This window comes from Candoia aspera, chromosome 2, assembly GCF_035149785.1.
Source record: "Candoia aspera isolate rCanAsp1 chromosome 2, rCanAsp1.hap2, whole genome shotgun sequence".
NCBI lineage: Eukaryota > Metazoa > Chordata > Lepidosauria > Squamata > Boidae > Candoia > Candoia aspera.
The window spans coordinates 169870530-169892755 of record NC_086154.1 but is presented as its reverse complement, the minus strand read 5'-3'; the positions used below and the strand labels follow the sequence as shown (position 1 = coordinate 169892755).

The following is a 22226-nucleotide window of genomic DNA, read 5'->3' as shown; positions in this document are numbered from 1 at the left end:
AAGGTTGAAATTTACATTATGTTATGATGTTAAGATAATTTTTATAAAATGATGTATCATTGATACATGGCACCAGAGAAATGTTCTAGAATGTATAAAGGCATTCCAAATGTATGTTGGAAATGTGAACAACATGAAGGGACATTTTATCATACTTGGTGGACATATCAAAAAGCTAAAAAAAAATGGATTTAAATGTACACATTGACACAGAGGATTTTAAAGATTAATATCAATTGAAGCCAGAAGTTTTCCTGTTAGGACTGATGGATACACAGTTAGAAAAGAGTCATGGAAGATTATTTCAGTATATGATTACTGTGGCGAGATTATTACATGCACAAAGATGGAAAGATTCAGCATTACACACCATAAAATAATGGTTGGTGAAATTGTCAGAATTTGCTGAGATGGCCAAACTGACTTTGATTAGAGAAATATCTCTATTGACATTCATCAGTGACTAGAAACTCCTTATGGACTTTATGCGTAAAAAAGAAAATGATTTTGTGACTTATGGTTTTGATAATTAGAAAGAATAGGTTATAGGAAGAAGGGAATTATGATGTAATCTTAAGAGAGAGGGGTTTGATTAGGATTGTATGTATAACTGCCAAGAGGAAGATCGGAAGCCACTTCTTTATATATACTGTACATTTTTCATTTGTTCTGTCTTTTATATTTCTTTTTTCTATCTCCTTTTTTCTTTGTCTCTTTTCTTTATTTCTTTTTCACATCTACTATAACTTTTTATTTGAGTGTATTTCTTATATATGTAAAATCTTTTAATAAAATTATTTTTAAAAAAGCAGGCTATTAAACCCCTAATAATTTTTCTTTGCTTTTTTAAAAATTTGTATTTATGTTAAGCCAATTGTAGGATTCTTACTTCAGTGTTTTTAATATATTTTCTGCCTCAAGAAGTCAGCAGCATAGTCAAGGGAACCCTTGGGGCTGTTAAAAAATGTGCTTTGGGTAATGCTTAATTTATTGGGTTTTTTTTTCTTCTGTCATCAGATAGTTTGCCCTAATGAAAAGATACCCCATTCTTTTAAAAAAATAAATGAACAATAATACTGTAAATTCGACTAATTGTGTCAGAGTAATTTTTAGAAAGGCAATATCTACTGTATAGTATTTCTATTTTTAGAAAGGGAATACCTACTGTATAGTATTTTGTGGGGATTGGATTGCAAGAATTTTGAACTAATTATTTCCAGATAGATGTCCATGTTGTTTCCCTGACAAACTATAGAAGTGGATTGGTGTTCCCTACTTCTTACTTCCCAGGATAGTCTAAAGCCTTTGGGTTTCATGGTGGTTTCCCATCCTAGTACCCAACAAATCTATTCAGCACTTTTTTCAAAGTGCTGAAAATGAATAAGAGAGCAGGAATTATTAATATCATTATCAATTGTTATTATTGTTACCTTGTCTTGCCTCTGAGAGCCAAGTCAAGTGGAACTTGAACTTTGGACATCCCAGTCTTCAGTCTAACATTTTCATCACTGCGCCAAATTGCCTTACCACAGAACTCACTTGTTAAATTAAAGGAAGAGTTAACCATTATATCTATATCTAGGGTGGGTGTACTCTGACTTTCTCCTTCAGTAGATGTCTATTGCTGCTGGGGAATAGAGAAAACTTACATTTTGGTATTAAAATCTCCAGTAGCTTGGAAGGTTGTTCATCTTTATGCTTAAGTTCTATGCTGCTCAGAAGACATAAGCGGGTGAAGGAGGAAAACGAAGGATATATCTAACTTTGTCCTCCATGGAGTTCACTGGATGGGATTACTCAGTCTCTCACTGAACAGGAGTGATATGCTTTTGGCTCTGGGCATGTCCACCTTTCACTTCAGTTCTGCATACCAACAACATATAACCCTTGACAAATTAATGAGTGGGGAGCATCTCTCAGCTGTCTACTGGGGCCTGGAAAACCGAGGCTCTGTGAAATGCTGATTGTTTTTCTTGTCTTAAATGTTTATTTGGAGAGCTAGCAACATTGCTTTTTTTTTTTTTGGTAATTCCAAACTAGCCAGTTTTTCCCAAATATGATTGCTTCTTTCCTCCTCTGCAGTACTGCCCTGGAGGAGAGCTCTTTGATTATATAATTGCAAAGGACCGCTTAGCTGAAGATGAAGCCCGCATCTTTTTTCGTCAGATTGTAGCTGCAATTGCCTATGTACACAGCCAGGGATACGCTCACAGGGACCTCAAGCCAGTAAGTGTAAACAGCAGAAGCCGACTGTAGCTAGAGTAATAAGCCAAATCTACATTGGCACCCAGATGGTCTTCACTGCTGGCTGCTGGTTTTATTTCTATTAGAAGCCTGCAGCCAAAGAACTCCATGATAGGTTCAAACCAATTTATGAAAGGCTCACTGCCATCACATCTGTTGCTCCTTGGCTGGCAGTGGAAATCACAAATGGATAGAATTTGCCTTCTGAGTTCAAGGCTCTCTGATCCACAACTCATGGGCCTCCAAGTCTGCCTGCCTATTCTTTCTTATACACCCTCCCCCTTTTTCTTGGCCCATCTCTTCACCTGTACTTCCCCATACCCATTCCTCCTCGCCTACTTCTTTTAGTTTCTCTCAGCTAAACTCCCTAGTTCTCTTAGAGCCTACAACCTTTTCCCATTTTTAACTAACCCCCTTTTTGCCTTGGTACATTGTCTTGCTTCCTTCAAACTTTTATTTAGTTTCCTCTTCCTTTGCTTCCCCAGTCCAGAGTCTGCTTTGTTGTCTCTCCCTAGGAACAGACTCATTATTTCTAGACTTCTGAATCTCCAAGACCACTTCCTATATCTTCACATTCTCCTGTTGCAAGATCTCAAATTTCAGCTGGCTGTTCATGTTTTGCATGCACATGCGTGCATTTGACTGAACTGAAGCTTGGTGCTTCCTTGGAAGGGGCTGCATATACTGCCCATAGTTACTCTTTTGTGGTGCTTGATTGTACTTGTTCTAACCTCTCATTGTTCTCCTTTTAGGAAAACCTGTTGATCGATGCTGAGCATAATTTGAAACTGATCGACTTTGGTCTCTGTGCAAAACCAAGGGTGGGTATGAGCTTAGGTTTGCTAGAGTTCCTTGCATTCCAGCTGCCTTGCCAAAGAATGAAAAACATCAAACGGTATTGATCTGAACAAGGAGAGAAGTCTGCAGTTTCATCTCCAAACAAATCATACCTGTATTTGCTCAATGAATACTTTCTGTTTGGATTCTTCCTTCCATCATAGTTCTCCCACTAGTACCCTACTGAAGGTCAATCATGTGTGTGACTGAATTTTAGAATCTTAGTTTCAACAGAGAGCCAGTTTGGCATAGTGGTTAAGACACCAGGCTAGAAACCGGGAGTTCTAGTGCTGCCTTAGACACAAAACCAGCTGGTTACCTTGGGCCAGTCACTCTCTCTCAGCCATAGGAAGGAGGGTTTCTGAACACTTCCGAAATCTTGCCAAGAAAATTGCAGGGATTTCTCCAGGCAGTTGCCAGGAATCAATACTGACTCAAAGGCACCAAAAAAAATAAAGTACTTTGGAAAGCAAGAAATTAATTAAATTCTAGTAGGCAATATCTCAGTGTTCCTTTTGTGCTGAATGGCTAGGGAATTCTGGGAGTTGAAGTCCACACATCTTAAAGTTGCTGAGATTGAGAAACATTGCCATAAATGAAAGTACGGGTAGGTCTCAGTTAGTGCAGTACAAATGAATCCCACGAAATGGTCACATTATTCAAATTTGCACTATTTGAAGTGATATTTCTATGGAAAATATGGTAACTGATTCCAGCTTAATGGAAATAGACAGTGAAATTTTTATTCATATATTAATGGAATATTACAGTAAAGGATAAAAATAATATAATTTAAATTTATGGTTATAGTCACAGGGTAGTTACAGAAAGCAAAATAAAAACAAATTCTACCGTAGGTTCAGGCGTTTCCACATCTCATCCTATTTTAGTGTTGCTATGACCATGTCATTCAGTTACCTCTCATTTTTGCTCTAATGTAATAACCAGCCTCTTTTTTTAAAAAAAACTTGTACTGTTTTCCTCTAACAGAATCTTCCTTTTCTCCATTTTGCACACATGAAGATCTAAAACCCAACTTGCGCACGCTCTAGCCTCGCATTAACTGAATTTGGGGTCGCATTAAATGTAACCTGGTCTCAATTTACAATTCACACTAAAACAAATATTGCATTATTCAAACTTGCACTAATTGCAAACTACTTGTATACACTTATGCATGCCAAGTAAGATACTAAACAAACTAAAGATAAATTGTGTTGATATCAACTGCTCTAAGCCTGACAAGTCACTCTGTTTTGCTCTTCAGACCTCAGGTGTTTAAGCTGACAAGATCTACCCAATTCAGGGTTCATATATAGGTGAAATGCCGGTTCCTGTGTGGCAGATGTGGCTTATTCTTTTTAATTCCTTTTGTAGGGTGGTCTGGATTACCATCTGAACACATGCTGTGGGAGTCCTGCATATGCAGCACCAGAGTTAATTCAGGGCAAAGCTTATATTGGCTCAGAGGTATTGTATTGCTTTGGCCTCTAATTTTTATCAGCCTCTCAACTGAACCCTTTGAGATTTTCCTCCCAACATACCACTGTATAAATCTAACAACGTCTGACTTTTAAAAAGGGAGAACCTTAGTATGGCATGATTATGTGTAGATAAGGGTTTTTTTTCCCAAAATCTTTCCTGCAGTTACTGGTCACCCTTTCTATGCTCCATCAGCTATGGCCATCAGCTTCTCTGCCTGTCTTCTCTCCTTCATATTCCTCTGCAAGCCAAGGACTCTACACTGGGGTGGAGGGCTGATTCAAGTGCCTTCCCAGGAACTGAAAGCTGTCCAGGCCCCATCACCTATTTCCTCTGCATTCATCAAACCAGTATCTGAAACACATCATAAAGAATTTTTAAAAGCTGCTATTTCTTCCTGGAAAGGAGAGAAATTTTCTTTTGCTGAAAATTGCATGTATTCTTGTACAATTCCACTGCAGCTTTTTTGGATGGGGCCTGTCGTACTTTAAAATGCAAGTGGATATCTATTTCCTAAACCATGGCAGTCCACTGCTTTTGTTTCTCTACAGGCTGTGCGTTAAACCTCTCCTGTGATAGCATGCATAGATATTCTGCGTAGTGCTGTGCAAGTCCATCTGGCCTGGAGCATGGCTGGCTGGGGAATTCTGGGAGTTGATGTCCACACATCTTAAAGTTGCCTAGGTTGAGACACACTGCTCCAAAGAAATGATTGGCAAGAATAATCATTCCACCTCTCTCCAACTCCAGGACTAGGACTCTGCCTGTTCACTGGGGCGACATGCTCATCATGCTGAGTATGGTGAACATACTAAGTGTGGTGAACAGAATTGTTGACCCTTCAGGGCTTGGCAGCCAGCTAAGCATCACGAGATTTTAGGCAGTTTGTGTTTCCTGGTTCCTGGTTGAAAGTGACTTTTAGAAGCTTCCTAAAGCTGTTTCATGACTGAGTGGGATGTGATGTTGCCATGCCTTAGTTTTTATCACCCTGTCCTTTTTTATCATCCCAGGCAGATATCTGGAGCATGGGAGTACTTTTGTATGCTCTCCTTTGTGGATTTCTACCATTTGATGATGATAACATGATGGCGCTCTACAGGAAAATTGTGGTATGTATCCTATTTTCAGGATTCAGGGCTTTCTGTTTAAACAATGGCTTATGGAGTTATTGTGGGAGAGATCTGTTCCCAGAAGGAGAATTCTGAGCATCTTTCTACTTGCTGATCTTACAAAAAGTTGCTTGGAAGCTCTGGAGTGTAAAAACTGGAATAACATTACGATCTAAAAGCTAGTGTTTTCTTACTACTCCAAGGTAGTAATACTATTTTAGCACAAGAAGTTCAAATGGCCTTCTCTCTCCTCATGCTTATTGTGTCAGGTAGGAGTTATAAACACCCACATAATTGAATCCGCTTTGGACAGTTTCTTTTCTTGCACCCTGGCCTGGTGTGTAATTCCATTTTTTTCTTATAATATGTCTTGCTTTCAGAGTGATATCAAGAAATAGGAAGGTTATGGAGTGAAATGAAGGGTACTGGCTTCCTGCAGAGTGGAAAACTTGGTTATTTCTTGACACTGCAATTTTTTTACCTGCCTCTTTTCCTATCCCCCAGCTGCTTCTAGGAAACAAAGACATCCAGAGAAACGGGCAAAGCTCAGTATTAAATACGGGCATTAGATTTGGTAGCACGCTGAATTTCAGTTGGACCAATTCTTTTTGGGAAAGATGTTGAAATGCATTCAGGTTCAACCACCTAAAAACTTAGCAACTGTGACTGTGGATTCAATTGATATGCCTTTCATTTCTTTCCGTTTGCTCTACCTCCTATGATGCATGTGTGTTGTTGCCTCGATACTTCAGCTGGTAGCCTCAGCTTCAACTGAACAGTCGCAGTTTCAGCGAGTGCAATCATTTATAGGTACAGGTAGTCCTCGCTTAACGACCACAATTGGGACCAGAATTTCAGTTGCTAAGTGAAGCAGCCATTAAGTAAATCCGACCTGATTTTACAACGTTTTTGCAGCAGTCATTAAGCGAATCACTGTGGGTGTTAAGTGAACCACATGATCATTAAGTGAATCATGTGGTTCCCCATTGATTTTGCTTGCCAGAAGCTGGCCAGGAAGGTCAAAAATGGTGGTCACATGACCACGGGTTGCTGCAATGGTCATAAATGCGAACTGGTTGCCAAGTGCCCAAATTGTGATCATGTGACCACGGTGATGCTGAGACAGTCATAAGCATGAGGACATGCTGTGGATACAGATGGTCTCCAGCAATCTCCCAGAATCATTGGTAATATATGGAAGACCTTGGACTAGCTTCCTGGGGCTTATCATATTGAATAACCCCCAATTACTGGATTCATGTATCATGCTAAAGCATTAACTGCTTCACAAGCATGGCGGCTGGGTTTGTATATTGTGCTAAACCAAAACAACAACAAACGCACATTATGACTTAGCATAGCCAGCCACTGCAGGAGGAGAGCTGTGTTAGTCTAAGGCAACCAACAATCAGGAGTCTGGTAGCACCTTTTCACACTGACCAATTTTGTGAAAAGGTCTACGCTTTTGTGAAATGAGCTGCTCATGCCTTTTAGTAAAATGTGTTAGTCTGAAAAGATGCTACCAGATGCCTTCTGATTCATAGCTAGCCAGTGTCACATCTGCTATAGTATGAGAAACATCCCAAGTTCTGAGGTTTTGTCAGCATCGTTCGTGTTTTCCACGTATTGGAACCAGATCTGCCTGTACTTAAGCAAAACACTGTAGCTTTAACTCTAAAGTACAGCAGCCTTATCCATCTTAACTAATTTGGATGGCAAGTGAAATAGAGATTTCTTACAGTAATGAAAAGAACAACAACAAGTTCAAAACAACAAAACCCCTTTTTTATAACTCCAGGTCTTATATCAGCGATGGCAAACCTTTTGGGCTCGGCGTGTCAAAAATTCAGAAAATGATGAACTTGACTCTGCTGGCATGTCACCCCCTCACACCCCCTGAACAAAAGAGAAACAATTCTTTACATATTCATTTATTTTAAAAAATATATTGTTATTGTCCCTTCGCACAAAGCCGGTTCCTGGAGAAGCTGCTTGCAAATTGTGCGAAGGGGCACCTTTGAGCAAAGGGGCGTGCTTTCGCAAATTGCAGGCGGCTTCTGCAGGAACCCGCTTCACGCAAGAGGGAGCAAGAAGGCGGCCGTGTGGGCAGGGGCAGGGGTCTCGGAGGTGGCCAGGGGCAACTGCGGCTGGGGCTTCCTGGGGCGTGGCAAGCAGCCCCAGAGCCGTGCGGTTCTGGGTCTGCTTGCCGCCCTACAAGGCAGGGTGAAGGGCGACCAAAAGGGCAGAGAAGGGGCGAGGTAGGTGGGTGGGGGAGTTGCAATGCCTTTTGTTCATTCAGTTTCTTTGGTAACTAAACCAAGGAGGATAGTTGTCGGGTGTCGGTGAACACTGGCATATCACCCAAAATGTCATGGCATGTCACCTTGGACACATGTGTCATAGGTTTGCCATCACTCTTATATGATCATGTTAAACACATTTGTTGGAAGTTCCTGGAGAAATAAAACAAAACTTGATGACAATTTTACAGAGGCCAAAGTATAATAATTCTCTATTCTCATAAACTTTTGACAATCTAAAGCAGCAAAAAGAAACAAATGGAGGTGTATGATTGATGTTCGGTAAACTAACTGAACAATTGAACTTCAGCATTAAATTTTCTGTTTTTTGAAATGCAGCCATCTTTTGTCTTGCAAAGCATAGACTCTGCAACGTATCATTAAGTTGGGACCAATTTTTATTGTTATTTTCTCTTTTTATCATACATTCTCCCTCCCTCCCTCCCTAAGTGTGTGTGTGTATGTGTGTGTGTACCCACATACACACAAACAGAGAAAAGGAAAAGGAATTTTAACAGTGTAAAAGAATACAAGTTTTAAGAGCCCCATGCTTTCTCTTTTCTACCTCTGGCTTACAGCTAATCAGTCTTTCTTGCTTTAAGATGATGATGATGATGATGATGATGAAGAACTTTCTCTCTTTAAGCTGCTTCTTTTTAGGCTTTTTCTTTTTCCTAGCCATTGCTTCAAACTAAAATTCTGCTCAATTCCTTTCTCCTCCAAGTATCTCCCAGTTGCACCCAGCCTCATAGCTCACTTTTATACTTTTCCCTAACTCTGCTGAATTTTGTTTCTCCCTCTCTTTGGGACAAAGATCATACTTTCCTGGCCAGAGATCTCTAATTCCTTCTCATCAACTTTAGCCTCTGAAGGATAAGCACAGGATTCCCACCGGACAAACTGATGGGAAAAGGAAGGGATTCCTAAAAAAGGAAGAGTTACAAGCAACTCCATCTGAGGACTGGGAAGAGGGAATGGAGGACCTTAGAAAGGACCTTTAATGGAGCTAGAAAGAGGGAGAAGGAGTAGTATATACAGGCAACTTGGATATTTAGAAACTTTCAGAATGAGTGGAGGTTGTTGAAGGATGCTAAGAATAAGTAAAACAGGTTGTTTAGATCTGTTCAAAACAAAAAGGAAAGGGGAAAAAAATCTACATCAACTGCTTACTGAAGATGCCAAAAGGTAACAGATCACAAAGACAGAGCTATTCAATTCCTCTTGTTGTCCCTTGTCTGAAGGAAAGGAATCTTTATCAGTATCATCCAAAATGGGAATTAAAGGAACTGCAGGCCAGACTGTGATTTCTATGTCAGAAGATTCTAGAGCAGACTGTAAAATGATCTATCAGTAAGCAGCTTGAGAACAATGAAGCCAGGGTGGATTTACCAAGAAGTTTTCATTGTTTAACTAGGCATCTTTTTCTGCTGCTTTAGGAACTGCAGTAGACATAGGATGTCTTTAGCAAAGTATTTGACAAAGAACTCTGTGAGATTCTCATTGGCAAACTAGTTACCTATGAGCGAGATGGTATGACAATTAAGTGGATACATAGCTGGTTCAAATAAAAGAGCGCTCATCAATTATTTTTCTTCTGGGGTTGATGTATAAGGCAGGGTGCTTTCAAATGTACTTTGGGCCTAATGCTCTTCAACTTATTTATTTATTTGCAGTTAGGGACCAATATCCAAGGTACATGGGAAAGAAAAGTCAATAGAATTTTAAAAAGTAGTAATTAAAAAGTAATAGTTCATCCCCAGTATGAGTGGGTGCACCCAATTACACTCAGTGTCAACATATTTAAACGACTTTGATGAAGAGGTAAAGGGAATGCTGGTGAATTTGTGGATGATGTAACATTGGAAGAAAAGTTCATTCAACTGGAACTAACTGTAAGGTCTTTTTCTCTACAGAGAGGGAAATATGATATCCCAAAATGGCTTTCACCTGGCAGTATCCTGCTTCTGCAACAGATGTTGCAGGTAAGCCTCAGACACAAGGAAAGTTCTCAATAGATCACAAACATTCCAAGCTATCAAGTCCATACTTAGTTCAGCTCTTCCCACCCCACTTCTGTCAACCTTCTTTACAGTGACCTCCCTCCATCGTTCTGTTAATCAACAGCTGGTATTGAGGTATTCTGCCTTTGAATATGGAAGTTCTGTTACACTATTGTAGCTAAAAGTTGTCAATAGATCTGTTTCCTATACTCAACTGGATCTGGTAGAATAATTTACCTTGAAGAGCAAAACCATTCAGTGGCCTTAAGAGTCAATGCTAAAATGCCTTAAAACGTATGGATCCTCTTCTTAAGAGCACTGACTCCTCTTAACTGCAGATCAATGCTAAAATACCTTTTCTAATCCCTATATATGAACCTATCAGCTGTCTATATTTTAAATTGCCTTTCTTTTCTTGACCACTAGGTGGACCCAAAGAAACGGATCATGGTTAAGCATCTTTTAAATCACCCCTGGCTCATGCAGGGCTACTCCTTTGCTGTCCAGTGGCAAAGTAAATATCCCGTGAGTTAATTAATTTATAAGAATGAGAGCATATCTAAGAAAACCTAGGTTGATGTGATTAGTGAATAGTTTAATCACCAATTCCAAAGGAAACATACTATTAAAGATTTTTAGATTAAGAACTTAAACTTTCCGAGTAGCGTGATAGGTACCATACTATTCTTGTATGGAACATTCACTGCTAAGCAATCTTCTGCCTCTGAGTTTCTAGGGCAGAATCAAGAGATGCCATTACTCTACCAGTTGCTATTTCTAAGGCCATTATAATCTTTTGAAATGCACATGAGACTCAGATTTTGGGAAGAGCAATATACAAATAAAGTATCAACTTCAGCTATAGCTTTCTTTTATATCTAGTAGTAGCCTATTTAATACATTTTAAAAGCCGTTTAATATCACTCATACTGGGTAGTTGTGAAAATAAATATTTTTTCCAGTGAATACTTCCATGGTCTTGATCCTCTGAAGATACACTTCCAAGAAAACTGGCTCTTATGCCAGACTAGACTGCTTGCCCAGCATTATCTGTTCTGTTTAACGTACATTATCCTGGATCTTAAGCACGGGTCTTAAGAGGGCCCTCAGAAGACTGGGGGATGGGGGGAGCCACCTGGATAAGCCACTTGAAATTAAGGACTTTAGCTGTGGCTACCCTACTGCTCTCCCACCCCCACAGAACAGTGTCTTTCTTTCCCTACCTCCTCTTACCTATCACCACTCACATTTTTGGCTTTCTCCAGGTCCCCCACTCCAAACAATTCCCCCCGCCAAAAACATGCATGCTTGGACACAGGCTGAACACATGTTTCAGTCCAGACACAGATCACTGGCAACTAATTGTTCCATGCACAAAATGCTTTGCACCTCCATGTTTAGAGTATAGATTTGTTGTTTATTCGTTTAGTCGCTTCCGACTCTTCGTGACTTCATGGACCAGCCCACGCCAGAGCTTCCTGTCGGTCGTCAACACCCCCAGCTCCCCCAGGGACAAGTCCGTCACCTCTAGAATATCACCCATCCACCTTGCGCTTGGTCGGCCCCTCTTCCTTTTGCCCTCTACTCTCCCTAGCATCAGCATCTTCTCCAGGGTGTCCTGTCTTCTCATTATGTGGCCAAAGTATTTCAGTTTTGCCTTTAATATCATTCCCTCAAGTGAGCAGTCTGGCTTTATTTCCTGGAGGATGGACTGGTTTGATCCTCTTGCAGTCCAAGGCACTCTCAGAATTTTCCTCCAACACCACAGTTCCAAAGCATCTATCTTCCTTCTCTCAGCCTTCCTTATGGTCCAGCTCTCGCAGCCATATGTTACTACGGGGAACACCATTGCTTTAACTATGCGGGCCTTTGTTGTCAGTGTGATGTCTCTGCTCTTAACTATTTTATCGAGATTTGTCATTGCTCTTCTCCCAAGGATTAAGCGTCTTCTGATTTCCTGACTGCAGTCAGCATCTGCAGTAATCTTCGCACCTAGAAATACAAAGTCTTTCACTGCTTCTACATTTTCTCCCTCTATTTGCCAGTTATCAATCAAGTTGGTTGCCATAATCTTGGTTTTTTCAGGTTTAGCTGCAAGCCAGCTTTTGCGCTTTCTTCTTTCACCTTCATCATAAGGCTCCTCAGTTCCTCTTTGCTGTCAGCCATCAAAGTGGTATCATCTGCATATCTGAGATTGTTAAAGTTTCTTCCAGTGATTTTAACTCCAGCCTTGGATTCCTCAAGCCCAGCTTGTCGCATGGTGTGTTCTGCGTACAAGTTGAATAGGTAGGGTGAGAGTATACAGCCCTGCCGTGCTCCTTTCCCAATCTTAAACCAGTCCGTTGTTCCATGGTCTGTTCCATGTTGCTACTTGGTCGTTATACAGATTCTTCAGGGGGCAGACAAGATGACTTGGTATCCCCATACTGCTAAGAACTTGCCACAATTTGTTCTGGTCCACACAGCCAAAGGCTTTAGTATAGTCAATAAAACAGAAATAGATGTTTTTCTGAAACTCCCTGGCTTTTTCCATTATCCAGCGGATATTGGCAATTTGGTCCCTCTGCCTTTTCTAAACCCAGCTTGTACATCTGGCAATTCTCACTCCATGAATTGCTGAAGTCTACCTTGCAGGATCTTGAGCATTACCTTACTGGCATGTGAAATGAGTGCCACTGTTTGATAGTTTAAACATTCTTTAGTGTTTCCCTTTTTTGGTATGGGGATATAAGTTGATTTTTTCCAGTCTGATGGCCATTCTTGGGTTTTCAAATTTGCTGGCATATAGCATGCATTACCTTGACAGCATCATCTTGCAAGATTTTGAACAGTTCAGCTGGGATGCCGTCGTCTCCTGCTGCCTTGTTATTAGCAATGCTTCTTAAGGCCCATTCAACCTCACTCTTCAGGATGTCTGGCTCTAGCTCACTGACCACACCGTCAAAGCTATCCCCGATATTGTTATCCTTCCTATACAGGTCTTCTGTATATTCTTGCCACCTTTTTTTGATCTCTTCTTCTGTTAGGTCCTTGCCATCTTTGTTTTTGATCATACCCATTTTTGCCTGGAATTTACCTCCAATGTTTCTAATTTTCTGGAAGAGGTCTCTTGTCCTTCCTATTCTATTGTCTTCTTCCACTTCTGTGCATTGCTTGTTTAAAAATAATTCCTTATCTCTTCTGGCTAACCTCTGGAATTTTGCATTTAATTGGGCATATCTCCCCCTATCACTGTTGCCTTTTGCTTTCCTTCTTTCTTGGGCTACTTCTAGTGTCTCAGCAGACAGCCATTTTGCCTTCTTGGTTTTCTCTTTCTTTGGGATGTATTCTGTTGCCGCCTCCTGAACCATGTTGCGAACTTCTGTCCAGAGTTCTTCCGGCACCCTATCTACTAAGTCCAGTCCCTTAAATCTCTTTAGTCTGATCCTAAATTGTGCAAGAAGAAGTTCGTGATCTGAACTACAGTCAGCTCCAGGTCTTGTTTTTATCGACTGTATAGATGTCCGCCACCTTTGGCTGCAAAGGATGTAGTCAATCTGATTTTGGTGTTGTCCATCTGGTGAAGTCCATGTATAAAGCCGTCTCTTAGGTTGTTGGAAGAGAGTGTTTGTTATGCAGAGTGAGTTGTCTTGGCAAAATTCTATCAGCCTATGTCCTGCTTCATTTTGTTCTCCCAGGCCATGCTTACCTGTAATTCCAGGTGTCATTTGACTGCCCACCTTAACATTCCAGTCTCCTGTGATGAAAATAACATCTCTTTTAGGCGTGTTGTCCAGTAGGTGCTGCAGATCCTCATAGAACTGCTCTACTTCAGCTTCTTCAGCATCTGTGGTTGGGGCGTATATTTGGATCACTGTGATGTTAGATGGCTTGCCCTGAATTCTAACTGAGATCATTCTATCGTTTTTTGGATTGTATCCAAGCACTGCTTTAGCCACTTTACTATTAATTATGAAGGCTACTCCATTTCTTCTGTGGTCCTCTTGTCCACGGTAGTAGATCTGGTGGTCATTTGATGTGAAGTGGCCCATTCCAGTCCATTTCAGTTCACTGATGCCCAAAATGTCTATCTTTAATCTTGACATCTCACCAATAGCCACATCCAATTTGCCCTTGCTTATAGATCTTACATTCCAGGTTCCAATGGTGTGTTGATCCTTAGAAGATCGGATTCGCCATTCACCACCAGCACTGTAGGCCGCTAGCCGTCCTTTCGGCTTTGAGCTAGCTGCGTCATCACGTCTGGGGCTAGTTGAACTCATCCTCTGTTCCTCCCCAGTAGCATTTTGACCATCTTCCGACCTGGGGGTCTCATCTTCCGATGGTATACCGACATATCTCTGGTTGTACTGATCCATTTACTTTTCACGGCAAGAATACTGGGGTGGGTTGCCATTACCTTCCCCAGGGATCGCATTTAGTCTGACCTCTCTGTCATGACCTTCCCGTCTTGGGTGGCCCTTCACGGTTTAGCTCATGGCATCACTGAGGTGCTCAAGCTCCAGCACCACGACAAGGTAATGATCCTTTGCTGAAGAGAGTATAGGTAGCCTAGTATAAAAATACTTGGACAATTGTTCTCAGAACTTAGAAGTGTATCTGATGTTGACCTTCACTTGTACATGGATCAAGTGTAAAACTAAGACTTCCTGCTGTCCACTGAGTTCCACTATTTCTCTATTGTGGAGCATTTTAGTTTGCTTTGTGCTTACCCTCAGGTATTGAAACTGATTTTGTTTCTATCCATTAACAGCTCTGTTTTTGTTCTCCATTGTGCAGTATTTGGTGTCATTTTTTAAAAAAGAAAGCATTCATATTTTCAGACCTTAACTGCAACATATAAATGATTTTTTTCCCCAGCTTGGGTGCCTTGATGAAGATTGTATAACAGAACTTTCTGTGTTTCATAAATGTAGCAGAGAAAGGATGGCTGATGTAATCTCAGAGGTAATGTTTGTCTTCAGTAATCCTTGGACAGTTTAAAGGAGCAAAAAGACATTCATTCATGTATGTAAAGCTAGATAATCCGAGCTAACGTATTTTGACATTAGTTTAAAACTTGTAAATAGGTTTGTGACTGTAAACGCTTAATTGAGAGGCCTTTCTGGAAGCTCTGACACTGTAGGATGTTCCATGTAGACTACTTCCCTTGCTCATGGTTTCCAAAGAGTATCCTTGGGAACTTGCTTGGGGTTCCTCCTTGCCAACTATTAAGTATCCATTTTTGGGGCATGGCAGCTGGGAGGAAGTGTTGGGGTCCATTTCAGATTGCATTCTTAGCTCCCACAGATCAGTAGTGAAGGTCAAAGGCTTGAATTAGGGCCTTAAGCATCTGAGATTAGGTCCCTCTTCTATGAGCAACTTCTGGTCCAATCTCTACTGTGCTTCTGTTCTTTTATATGTATTCAGTTTTATTTATTTAAGTTTCTAGACATCTCCAGCCACACTCTGAGCAGCTTACAGCTGCTACCTACAGTATTAAGATTAAAACAGTATAAACACAAAAAAAGCATAAACCAATAAGCCAAAACCCAAAAAGTATGTAAGTCACACAGAGTCATTCTGATTGTGGCAGCATAGAAATGCTTAGAAATGCAGTGGTCTTTCTCCCCACATATTCAGGCACCACTTCCCTTGGGAGGAACATCATAATTCTGTTCCATCCCCCAATGATAGGAAAGCCAGATTATCACTGCTCTGTGAAATCCTAATAGAGAAGGGACCATCCTCATCACAAGGGTAGGCTATTCTAGAGGTGGGGGGCCACCACCAACCAAGCTGATCCTTGGGGTGCTGGTGATAACAGTCCTTCAGAGGTGGGACTTGTAACATGCCCTCCTTCAACTATCTCAGTGGAAGGGAAAATTCTATCCAGCGTAGGCACTCTTAAAGATACCCAGGAACTAAGCCATACAGGCTTTAAAAGTAATAACCAGAACTTTGAATTACGCTCAGAAGCTAACTAGCAATCAGTGCAACTCCTGCAGGAAAGGTGTCAGATGGGCACACTGAACTGAGCCCTAACTACCCAAATGTGCTGCATTTTGGACCACATACCTTCCAAATGGTCCTCAAGGGCAGGCTCATCTAGAGTAGGTTGCCATAATCCATCAGTAGCTTTTCACCTGAACCAGAACATTGCAATTTGAACCATTCATGGCCTAACTGGCTTGATATAATCTGTTGTGAATGCCAGGCTGTGGGTCAGACATTCACATCTGGCCAGCTTACAAGCCAGACAGGCACAGACATAGAATCCACATTTTCACGAAGAAGATGTGTTCTCAGTCATATATACAGAAAGCTGTCCCAGCCCCTTCCTCTATTTTGGGTATAGAAAAAGCAAGACAGAAATTGCTGGACTACAGCTAGATAAAGGGGATTAACATTGTTTCCCAGAGTCACAGATTAGAGTTTGGAATTTAAGGGGGAAAAAAGAAGAAGTCCTGGAAAATTCAAGTAGAGGAACAGGTGCTTGGGATAGTGTTTCTGAAGGAAAAGATAAGGAATTTGAATTTTAGTTCTGAAGTTGGTTTGTGCTCTAAAAGTCTCCTGTCATTTTTCTGTGCAAGCTCAGTAATTGTATAGATTTTGGCCTTATGCCTCAGGTAATAATTCCCCTCTTTTGTGATTTGGAATAATACTGTAAAATCCCACTGGAAGATCTTTACAGGGAACTATCTTTTATTTGTAGCCAGCACCATCTTGTGGTCTGCCTAGAGCACTGTCTTTTCTTTTGCAATTTCCTTTTAAAGCTGCTTTTTTGGACCACTCTGTTTATTTCCTTCAGCAGGGAATGTTGGCTTTAATATCTAAAGTTTAAAAGAATACCTAATTTTCTGCTAAACATTAGATATATATAAAGTTTGGTTTTGTTTATGAGGGGCTAAGCCTCGTATCTTGATGCTGTATGGTCAAGAGACAGTGGTACGGGGTCTCCCCTTCCCTCCCCTCCCCTCTCTTCTCCCTGATACTTTAGTCACCAGAACGACAGCACAGCACACCAGATTTAAGGCGGTGGGTGCTTAGGGAGTTGTAGTCCACATATCTTAAAGTTGCCAAGGTTGAGAAACACTGCTCTGGACTTTCCTAGAATACCCCAAGGACTCTTTTACATCTATATTGCTAGAAATGGATGGTGATGAGGGGTAAGCCTTGTCCCTGATACTGATCACCTTGTTGAGAAGCCACAGGAGTCCCCAGAGCACAGTCCATTTTCCTTTTTGAGCTTTTGCAAATATCCTGGTCTGTACACTTCATCACTGGAATACGGCCACTAAATTTCATATCCCTTCAGAAAATCATGCAAAGTTAAATTCTTAACTGCTCAGGCTTCATCTTCATGGCAATCAGCTGCTTATTTCATGGTAAGAATTTGCATATTTCATGGCAGATTGACTTGAAAAATGCAGACTGTCTTACGATTATGGAATTAAAACTAAAGAAGCTAGAAGTAGGAGATGAATTTCACAGATTTTGTGATTATAAGGTAGGGGTGGAATTAATACAAGTTTTAATTCCGCTAAATTTATCTAAATGAGCAAACGTGTGTTTGTCTATGAGGGACCAGGAGAGGGGGGAAAATAGTATAAAATTATTCTTCGGTAATTTAACCAAAAGGCTGCAGAGTAATAAAACAAACTTGGCTTTGGAGGCAGGCCACAGATTCAGAATTCTGAATGTCTCCTCCATGTAAGGTGGGGGGGAAATTGCTGAAGGAGGTTTGAAGTGTGGGAAGTTTTGCTCACAAGCTGAGCTGCTGTTTCTTCTGTCTTTTCAAGGAAAATTGATGACATATATATTATTTTTTATTCTATTTATTTTCTATCCTGCCTTTATTATTTTTATAAATAACTCAAGGTGGCAAACATACCAAATACTCCTTCCTCCTCCTGTTTTCCTCACAACAACTACCCTGTGAGGTGAGTTGGGCTAAGAGAGAGTGACTGGCCCAAGGTCACCCAGCCAGCTTTCATGCCTAAGGCAGGACTAGAACTCACAGCCTCCTGGTTTCTAGCCCATTGCCTTAACCACTAGACCAAACTGGGTCTCCATGGCATGCATTTAATTGAAAAGGGCTTAAAATTCTGAAATGCAAGTTCTGCTAAGATTTCCTGGTAAGTTTTGGATAGATTGTTTTTTCCTGTAAGATGGATAAAAAGTAACCAGAATGTACTGTATATTTCTTTATTAGTGGAAATATGATAATGTATCTGCAACATACCTCTTGCTTCAATATAAAAAGGCTCATGGCAAACCTATTCGCCTGAGGATTCCTTCTCTGGCAGCAGAATGTATGAGCGTCACACCATCCAAAGAAAGGAAGGTATGTTATCTATTTTTACCCCTTTGCTGGTATTCTAATACTAACTGTCACAGAAAACAAAATAACCTGTGTTTGCAATGTGGCTTGATCAAGCTCTTAATTGTGAACCCCTAAGCCTGCCACAGTGTAAGTCATAGCTTAGCAATATAGTATAATCAAGCTGTAGCTGTTAAGTATAAATCCAGAGCATTGTAGAAGGCTCCAGATACCGCTGTGTTAAAGCTAAGCTGTTTTAAGTCTTTTTTTTTGGTCCCTTTGAGTCATTGTTTGCTCCTGGTGACTACCTGGACAAGTCCCTGCAGTTTTCTTGGCAAGGTTTCAGAAGTGGTTTGCCATTGCCTCCTTCCCAGGGCTGAGAGAGAGTGACTGGCCCAAGGTCACCCAGTTGGCTTTGTACCTAAGGTGGGACTAGAACTCCCAGTCTCCCGGTTTCTAGCCTGATGTCTTAACCACTACACCAAACTGGCTCTTAAATCTTGATAAGGTCTAAATATTAAACTGAGGGCATTGTTCCTTTCTGGTAGGACAACGATTAACTAGGTTAAAAAAAAGAATAGGAGTTGCAATTCTATATGCACAGGGCAAAGATGTCACTGCACAATCCATCCTTACATTTGGTCAGTGATCAGGTAGGCTTCACTACAACAATTTGCAGTAAATAAAAACGGGACTTGATGGGAAGTGGGTGAGAATAATATATAGACTCCTTGTTAATGAAAGAAATGTTCCAAGTGTGTGCAGTTAAAGCTTTTTCTTTAGCTATACTGAAGCAAAAGTGACAGTACCTAAAAGCCTGGATTACTGTGCCAAGGGACCTTCAGAATCAACCAGAAATGGTTGTGGATTTGCATCCATTTATAGATTATTTCTGAAACAACTCTTTGGACAAAAAAGGCCCTGACTTATGAAGATGGTTTGGACAATAATGAACTGCCCTATGTATTTGGCTCCATGGAATTTATAACGTCTCATGAGGATGCCCAGCCTATATTAGGAAATACACCCAGACCTAAGCAGGTATCTATGCATATTGACTTTTCTACTCCATTTATTCTCTCAGTAGTGTATTTGAGCCATGTTTATCAGTGAACTTGAGCTGTCACCTCTGAAATCCTACTAGTATCTAGGATTTCTGAGTTGTGAATAGATCAAAGTATCACGGTTCTTCACATGAAATTGGAAACCCTTTGTCTAAATATCTTTTCTATTATTATTTTTTTTAAGAATCTAATGTTCCAGGATGGGGGAGAGCTCAGTTCCCCTTTGCTTTCTGTACCAAAGCCAGGAGCATCAAAGAAACGGGCCAACAAAGAGAATGCTGGTGCTCAAGGCGTGCAGGCAGAGCCCTTTGTGCTTCCTCCACCCAAGACACCTACTTGGGTCATGAATGAGAAACGGGTGCTGACAACTCCCAATTATGCTCTTCCACCTGAGGGTATGATTTGTAACTATAGAGAATTAACGAATTCAGATGAGAAGCTCTGAACCAGCTAGACTGAGTGTGGATTTGAGGACAAGCCATGGGCTGACCCATACTTGTCCTGAAGCTGCTATTGAAAATGGCATCCATATGTTGAGTCTTCATGTATCATGGAGAGTATACATTTTATTTAAATACTAGGTTGATGCAACCATTTTGTCCAGTGCACTTATCCAATTACTTTGGTCAAATTTATTTTCAACGCACAAAAGACTTATTGGTTGGGACCATTTGCATGTATTTACTTCAACCTCGCATTCCTGTAAAATTTGCAAAATAGCTTCTTTTAACCCTCCTTTCAAACCAGACTGTCCTCTGAAGCCTGTCATGTCTTTCCCCCTCCCTTTCCATTTTTCCTGTATTTAGTTTTTAACTTGTATCTTTATTCATTTTCTTCTGGGACCACTAACCATCCCCAGCCCTTATCAGATCAAGTATTCTTTATTAACTTAAAACAAACTTTTGTAAACTAATAAGCATGGGTGTAAGAAGAAATGGTGACCTTTCTTTCTAAACCTCCTGAATCAAACTTGAATGGTGCTTCTTGCAGGGAGAAATCTAGCCACCCAACCAATGCCAGTAAGTACTCCCCTTAAAGCAGATGAGCTGACCGCCGGCGTCATTAGCCCTGAGAGAAGGTAAATATCCTGCCGTTGTTCCAATCTTAATTCTTATATTGATGAGAAAAATGCTTTTTGCCATGTATCGGTGCTTGCTGCATTAAACCTATTTAAATCCTTTCTTACATTTACCAACAAATATTAAAAGGCTGTGGGTATTTTTTTTAAACATTACACACTTCGGGAGTCTTGGATGCATTCCTGTCTTCCATAATCCTTGCTCCCCCAGAGAATTGGAACATGTATATGATTCTCTCTCAAAAGCCCAAATTACTGTTATGCAGCAAGTCCTCCGTTCTTTGTTAATTTCTTCCTCCTTCCACATCCTGCTATTGAAACAGAAATGGGAAGACCCGTTACTGTGGTAGCTAAAGTGACCAGCAGTGATTCCAGTCATGTGCGTGCTGTCTCTAATTGTGACAGGTGTCATTCAGTGGAACTGGACTTAAATCAGGTGCATCTGGAAAGCGGCCAAAAAAGAAAAGGAGCCAAAATGTTTGGGAGCCTTGAAAGAGGCTTGGATAAAATGATTACAATGCTTACCCCCAATAAAAGGAAAGGCTCAGCTAAAGAAGGCCCAAGGAAGCTAAAGGTATGTTTGACAATCAGACTAATTCAGATCAAACTTATTGTGGTGATCAGTGGAAACAAGTGATACCAATCCTTGTTTTGCCCGCAGATCCGCAAATATGAAATTGGTTCTTCAAGGGAAATGAGACATTTTATCGGATAATAAGAGCCATCTCATTGCTCACACACAGTCTTTAAAAAAAACGACCCCGGGGTTTCTTGTATCTTAGACTAGCTAGCTTGAAGGACTTTTGATCTGTGAAAGCAACCTTCACAGTATGCAGACTTGGATAAACTACTGTATAATGGGTTAAGCACACTCTGCGTATAAAATACTAAACAAAGTTGCCTTGTTTTCCAAAAGTTTTCCCAGGATGCACGTAGCAGAAATGAACTGTTTTTCATGCGACCAGTAGGCTTTAGCCTTTTCATTGATGAAAGACAAAATTTGGAGGGCCAGGTGAAGATTTAGGTTCAAATGTGTTGTGCTCCAGAATTCAGTTATTGCAGATTCAGCATGGCTAAATACCTTTATATTACCAAATAGCTCTTGCAGTGTAGCTTGCCTGATCGGGCTGGTGCAGAAAAGCCCATATGTAGGCCGATAGATGCCAGTGCTGCCACGTTTGCTGCATTCTCAACTCTGATTGAAGTGTCCAGGCAAATTGGAAGAGGGATGTGGTCATTTCAGTCGGAGCATCGGAAGGACCCTCTCTAGGAAAGCAAGACCTGCCGTCCATTTTGAGCTGGTCATGAACACTTTACAGGTAGTAAGAATGTCAAACCAAATGTCCTTGGGCTTAGTGCATAAGCCACGTCTGAAATGCTGACCTAAATCAAAAACAAAACGTGAAGAAAATCTCAGCAAATAGTGAGGTTAACTTTACTTTATATTCCCTATCATTACGGAGAAAACTAGTTATTCCTTGGCAATTGCTTATAAATAATTGACAGCAAAATCCAGCAGAACTGTGTGGCAATTTTTTAAAAGGATATGGTGATTTGCCATGCTGCAATAGAACTTAGTACTCCAGTGGAAGACAATACAGTATATGTAGCTCAAGGTTGAACTGGGCAGTTCTTGGTGCTCTCTGGGCCTGGTTGCCTGCTTGCAGATGTTTCATCACCCAACTAGTTAATATCAGTGGGAGTGGGAGTGGGGTTTGCAGCCTGTTTACAAATAGTAGCTTGCCCTGCTAGTACTGGTGGGGGTGTGATTTCCACCTTGGTGGTTCCTTGATTAGAGTATTGTTTTTTA

General features: G+C 40.8%; 1 protein-coding gene across 1 annotated transcript in view; it reads left to right on the top strand.

Annotated features, from left to right (window-relative positions):
• Nucleotides 1–22226, top strand: part of MELK (maternal embryonic leucine zipper kinase) — a 42332-nt gene that overhangs the window by 14767 nt on the left and 5339 nt on the right. The window contains exons 5-16 of the mRNA XM_063293066.1: nucleotides 2083–2226; nucleotides 2997–3065; nucleotides 4459–4551; nucleotides 5574–5672; nucleotides 9886–9954; nucleotides 10399–10497; nucleotides 14833–14919; nucleotides 18167–18300; nucleotides 19186–19315; nucleotides 19523–19733; nucleotides 20329–20416; nucleotides 20822–20990. Coding sequence (XP_063149136.1) covers nucleotides 2083–2226; nucleotides 2997–3065; nucleotides 4459–4551; nucleotides 5574–5672; nucleotides 9886–9954; nucleotides 10399–10497; nucleotides 14833–14919; nucleotides 18167–18300; nucleotides 19186–19315; nucleotides 19523–19733; nucleotides 20329–20416; nucleotides 20822–20990 — 1392 coding nt within the window. The remainder of the gene's footprint in view (nucleotides 1–2082; nucleotides 2227–2996; nucleotides 3066–4458; nucleotides 4552–5573; nucleotides 5673–9885; nucleotides 9955–10398; nucleotides 10498–14832; nucleotides 14920–18166; nucleotides 18301–19185; nucleotides 19316–19522; nucleotides 19734–20328; nucleotides 20417–20821; nucleotides 20991–22226) is intronic.